This window comes from Chlorocebus sabaeus, chromosome X, assembly GCF_047675955.1.
Source record: "Chlorocebus sabaeus isolate Y175 chromosome X, mChlSab1.0.hap1, whole genome shotgun sequence".
Lineage (NCBI taxonomy): Eukaryota > Metazoa > Chordata > Mammalia > Primates > Cercopithecidae > Chlorocebus > Chlorocebus sabaeus.
This window is the reverse complement of record NC_132933.1, coordinates 151,403,142-151,409,141: the sequence shown is the minus strand read 5'-3', so window position 1 is coordinate 151,409,141 and position 6,000 is coordinate 151,403,142. Positions and strand designations below refer to the sequence as shown.

Here is a 6,000-nt window from a genome sequence, read left to right as displayed (position 1 = left end):
TGTGTGCAGATGTGTGTGAGGGTGTGTGGGGATGTGTGTGCGTGCACGTTTGTGTGTGCAGATGTGTGTGCAGATGTGTATGCGTGTTGCTGTGTGTACGCACATGGGCACTGTGTGCAGGTGTGTGGGGATGTGTGTGTGCACGTCTGTGTGTGCAGATGTGTGTGCAGATATCCATGTGTGTGCAGGTGTGTGTGTAACTGTGTGTATGCACATGTGCACTGTGTGCAGGTGTCTGGGGATGTGTGCGTGCACGTCTATGCAAACATGCATGTACATGCAGGAGTGTGTGCAGATGTGTGTGAGGGTGTGTGGGGATGTGTGTGCGTGCACGTTTGTGTGTGCAGATGTGTGTGCAGATGTGTATGCGTGTTGCTGTGTGTACGCACATGGGCACTGTGTGCAGGTGTGTGGGGATGTGTGTGTGCACGTCTGTGTGTGCAGATGTGTGTGCAGATATGCATTGTGTGCAGGTGTCTGGGGATGTGTGCGTGCACGTCTATGCAAACATGCATGTACATGCAGGAGTGTGTGCAGATGTGTGTGCAGGTGTGTGGGGATATGTGTGTGTGCACGTCTGTATGTGCAGATGTGTGTGCAGATATGCGTGTGTGTGCAGGAGTATGTGTGTGTGCGCGCAGATGTGTGTGGGACTCACACCTGAGCTGTTCGACGGGGCCACTGTTTGGAGACGAGGTCAGGAGCCAATGAACTCACGGAGTAATTGCAAGTTTCCCAATCCTATGAAATGAGGAAGCGGAGGAGGGAGGGGCAGGGAGGGCATGAGGAGACTGAACAGCCCTGAAGGGAGCTACCCAGACGCGGGAGTGTCCGAGAGAAGAAAACCAAGTGAAAGGAAAGGAAGCAGATGCCGTGGGGTAAGCCGAGTCCTCTCATTCTATGGTCTTTGAACATGTCGAGTCACCAGGGTCCATGTTTCTCCTGTGTCTGTCGATCTGAAAGAAAGAGACGGAGCCACAACCTAAGATTTCAAAGGTTGACTGGAGCCAAACAAGGGACAGGGGCCCGGAAGACCGAGAGACCCAAGGACACTCGGGATCTGAGTTGTATTCTGCCTTTATTATAAGCAGGTTTTTAAAAGCCAAAAAAAAAAAAAAAAAAAGAGGGAGAGGGAGGTGGTGTTGGGGGACAGGGAGGAGGTTTCTGTGAAGCTGTGTGCTGGGAATTCTTGTTGGTTTACAGGAAAAAAAGCAATTGATTAATGACTGGCTATACATTGCTAAGCTTCAGGGAGTCAGGGTGTAGTGAGAACGGAATTATTACATTCATTGATAGCTATTTGTGGCATCCGGAAGCCGTCTCAAGAGATAAACATGGCCAGGCACAGTGGCTCACGCCTGTTATCCCAGCACTTTGGGAGGCTGAGGCGGGTGGATCACCTGAGGTCGGGAGTTCGAGACCAGCCTGGCCAACATGGAGAAACCCCGTCTCTACTAAAAATACAAAATTAGCCGGGCATGGTGGTGGTGGGCACCTGTCATCCCAGCTACTCGGGAGGCTGAGGCAGGAGAATCGTTTGAACCCGGGAGGCAGATGTTGCAGTGAGCTGAGATTGCACCACTGCACTCCAGCCTGGGCGACAAGAGAGAGACTCTGTCTTGGAAAAAAAAAAAAAGAGATGAAAAGAGATTAACATAGAGCTGAAAATAGGAGGGGAGTGTGATGGTGTTATCGGTTACTAGAATAGGGTCCTGATCCAGATTCCAAGAGAAGGTTCTTCGATCTTGCACCAGAAACAATTTGAGGCAAGTTCACATTGCAAAGTGAAAGCAAAGCTTGTAAAGATAGTAAAGGGGGGCCGGGCGCGGTGGCTCACGCCTGTAATCCCAGCACTTTGGGAGGCCGAGGCAGGTGGATCACCTGAGCTCAGGAGTTCGAGACCAGCCTGACCAACATGGCAAAACCACATCTTTATTAAAAATACAAAAAATTAACCGGGCGTGGCAGTGTGTGCCTGTAATCCCAGCTACTCGGGAGGCTGAGGCAGGAGAATCGCTTGAACCCAGGAGGCACAGGTGCAGTGAGCCGAGATTGTGCCACGGCACTCCAGCTGGGTGACAGAGCAAGAAATACTCTGCTTCATAAAAATAAAATAAAAATAAAAATAAAAGAAAGAAAGAAAGGGACTGAGAAAATGGCTATACACTGGACAGACTAGGGGATTCGCTAAAGTCAGGAAAGAAAGGTGGACTTCCTTCTACATCCCAGCTACAATGTTTGTTTATATATAAGATAAGTAAAAAGACCGGGCACGGTGGCTCACACCTGCAATCCCAGCACTTTGGGAGGCCGAGGAGGGCGGATCACCTGAGGTCAGGAGTTCGAGACCACCCTGGCCAACGTGGAGAAACCCCATCTCTACTAAAAATACAAAATTAGCCAGGCGTGGTGGCAGGTGCCTGTCATCCCAGCTACTCGGGAGGCTGAGGTAGGAGAATCGCTTGAACCCGGGAGGCAGAGGTTGCAGTGAGCCGAGATCGTGTCATTGCACTCCAGCCTGGGCGACAGAGCAAGACTCCATCTCAAAAAAAAAAAAAAAAAAAAAAAACTAAAGAAAAAATCACAGGAAGATATACTCCACTACAAGGGTTTCTGATAAAAGGATTCATCTTTGTCATGTCTATCTTTTGCAATAATCAATATTATCTCTTTTTTTTTTTTTTTTTTTTTTTTTTTTTTGAGGCCGTCTGGCTCTGTCACCCAGGCTGGAGGGCAGTGGTGCAATCATGACTCACTGCTGTCTCGAATTCCTGGGCTCAAGCGATCCTCCCATCTCCGCCTCCCGAATAGCTGGGACAAAAGCAAATGCCACCATTCCTGGCAGATATTTGCATTTTTGTAGGGACGAGGGTTTCACTGTATTTCCCAGGCTGGTCTTGAACTCCTAGACTCTATCCGTCCTCCTGCCTCAGCCTCCTAAAGTGGTGGGATGACTGGCGTGGGCCACGGCGCCTGGCCCAATATTATTATCATTTTTAAAGCGAAACGTATTCTTACACCAGGAAGGCTTTTGTTCTGAAGATATCAAGACATCAGGAATTTCCTGTGTCGGTTCAGTCCTGGGTCTATTTAGTAAACAGTACTCATCTATTCACACGTCTTGTGTCCGGGAATGGCTGACCTCCGGGGAATGCCGCCCAGCCTGTCCCAGCCGCCTTTTTCCCAGCCCCCATTCAAGATGAAATCCTTCTAAGCCGGTACGATGTGATCCCAGCACTCTGGGAGGCCGAGGCAGGTGGATCACCTGAGGTCGGGAGTTCGAGACCAGCCTGGCCAACATGGTGAAACCTCGTCTCTACTGAAAATACCCAAAATTAGCCGAGCGTGGTAGCAGGTGCCTGTCATCCCAGCTACTCGGGAGGCTGAGGCAGGAGAATCGTTTGAACGAACCCGGGAGGCGGAGCTTGCAGTGAGCCGAGATTGCGCCACTACACTCCAGCCTGGGCAGCAGAGCGAGACTCCATCTCAAAATAAATAAACAAATATACATTTAAGGCTAGGCATGGCGGCGCACGCCTGTAATCCCCAAATTGTGGAAGGCTGAGGTAAGAGGATTGCTTGAGACCAGGAATTTCCAGACCAGCCTGGGCAACATAGTAAGATCCTCCACTCCGTGTGCATAAAAAGATTAAATTATTACACATTTTAAAAAGACAGAAATGAAGCATGTTAGATACCACCGAGATTGGGGTAGTAAGAATCTGGATTTGGACAGCTTGTTGGGTGTCTTATAGGTGTGCTAAATCAGATTTCACGCTTTTTGTTGAGACAGAATCTTGCTGTGTCCCCCAGGCTGGAGTGCAGTGGTGCGATCTCGGCTCACTGCAACCTCCACCTCCCGGGTTCAAGTGATTCTCCTGCCTCAGCCTCCTGAGTAGCTGGGACTACAGGCACCTGCCACCATGCCCCACTAATTTTCTTTGTATTTTTATTAGAGATAGGGCTTTCGCCATGTTGGCCGGACTGGTCTCGAACTCCTGACCTCGTGATCCACCTGCTTCGGCCTCCCCAAGTGCTGGGATTATAGGCGTGAGCCACCGTGCCCAGCTTCTTCTTCTCTGTCGTTTCTTTTCTTTCTTTCTTTCTTTTTTTTTTTTTTCTGTGAGATGGAGTCTCACTCTGTCGCCCAGACTGGAGTGCAGTGGCGCAATGTCACCTGACCACAGCCTCTGCCTCCCAGGGTCAAGCAATTCTCCTGCCTCAGCCTCCCGAGTAGCTGAGATTACAGGCGCACACCACTACTGCCTGGCTAATTTTTGTATTTTTAGTAGAGACGACGTTTCACCACGTTGGCCAGGCTGGTCTTGAACTCCTGACCTCAAGTGATCCACATGCCTCGGTCTCCCAAAGTGCTGGGATTACAGGGGTGAGCCACCACACCGAGCTTCTGACTTTTTTTATTATTATTATTTTGCCCAAATTCCTATCTGAGGGGTCTGGGGAGGCATGCCCTACAGACCATAAATTCTCATCAAATGGGATTTATTTTACTCTATATAGTATATATATAAATATACCACTATATATATATATAATATATATATATTGTGACTTACTTTCCAACCCCACTCTGGCAAACATTACAAGACAAAGAGAAAAAACAACGTATTTTTCCCCAAAACGTGTTTCTTAGTCGTATTTCTTTTATTTTTTTTTCTTTTGAGACAGTCTCATTCTGTTTTCAAGGCTGGAGTGCAGTGGTGCAATCTTGGCTCCCTGCAACCTGCGTCTTCCAGGTTCAAGAGATTCTTCTGCCTCAGCCTTCCAAACAGCTGGGATAACAGGCATGAGCCATCGTGCCCAGATAATTTTATTATTATTATTATTATTGTTGTTGTTGTTGTTGTTATTATTTAGTAGAGATGGAATTTCACCGTGATGGCCAGGCTGGTCTCGCACTCCTGACCTCAGGTGATCCACCTGCATCGACCTCCCAAAGGGCTGGGATTACAAGCAGGCGTGAGCCACCATGCCCAGCCTTCTTTACCATATTTTGGAATGACCCCCCAAAGCTGTCCTTTGTTAGAGAAAATTTGCATCTGTAAAGAATCTCTGCTGGGGGTGATGGCTCACGCCCGTAATCCCAGCAGGCCGAGGCTAGCGGGCTACCTGAGGTCAGGCGTTCAAGACCAGCCTGGCCAACATGGCGAAAACCCGTCTCTAGTAAAAACACAAAAAATACAAAAAATTAGCTGGACGTGGTGGCACGCGCCTGTAATCCCAGCTACTCAGGAGGCAGAGGCAGGAGAATCGCTTGAATCCAGGAAACAAAGGTTGCCGTGAGCTGAGATCATGCCATCTTGTCAGAGTGAATCTATGTATAAATAATAATAATAATCTGTATTAACATAGCTGGACACAGCTGGATCTTTTTCTTCCAGACCCTCCCCATCCTTAAGAGATTAACTAAGATCTGAATATAAAATATTTGTCAGCCTGACGCAGTGGCTCACGCCTGTCATCCCAGCACTTTGGGAGGTTGAGGCGGGTGGATCACCTGAGGTCAGGAGTTTGAGACCAGCCTGACCAACATGGTGAAACCCCATCTCTACTAAAAATATAAAAATTAGCCAGGTGTGGTGGCAGGTGCCTGTAATTCCAGCTACTCGGGAGGCTGAGGCAGGAGAATGGCGTGAATCCGGGAGGCAGAGCTTGCAGTGAGCCGAGATCGCACCACTGCACTCCAGCCTGGGTGACAGAGCAAGACTCTGTCTCAAAAATAAATAAATAAATAAAATTTTATATATATATACACACACACACACACACATTTTACAGAGTTCGACTTTTTTGGTCTACACTATGGAGAATAATTGAATCGGAACAGAGATTAACCTGTAAATAGTTCTCTTTGGAGAACTTAATATATTCGATTCTTGGAGACACGCTTTTTACTTATAAAATGGTTTGTTCACGTGTGTTAAGATCTTGATAGCCTGGGCACAGCAGCTCACGTCTCTCTTCCCAGCACTTTGGGAG

At 48.2% G+C, this 6,000-nt stretch overlaps 1 protein-coding gene across 2 annotated transcripts in view; it reads left to right on the top strand.

Annotated features, from left to right (window-relative positions):
* The first annotated feature begins 771 nt into the window (after window positions 1-771).
* The window catches only part of CSF2RA (colony stimulating factor 2 receptor subunit alpha), a 43,991-nt gene continuing 38,762 nt past the window's right edge, over window positions 772-6,000 (top strand). Inside the window, exon 1 of one of the 2 annotated variants that reach the window (XM_073013912.1) lies at window positions 772-878. In XM_073013912.1, coding sequence (XP_072870013.1) covers window positions 783-878 — 96 coding nt within the window. In that variant the 5' untranslated portion in view covers window positions 772-782. The remainder of the gene's footprint in view (window positions 879-6,000) is intronic. The other variant, XM_073013913.1, reaches the window with a different exon arrangement.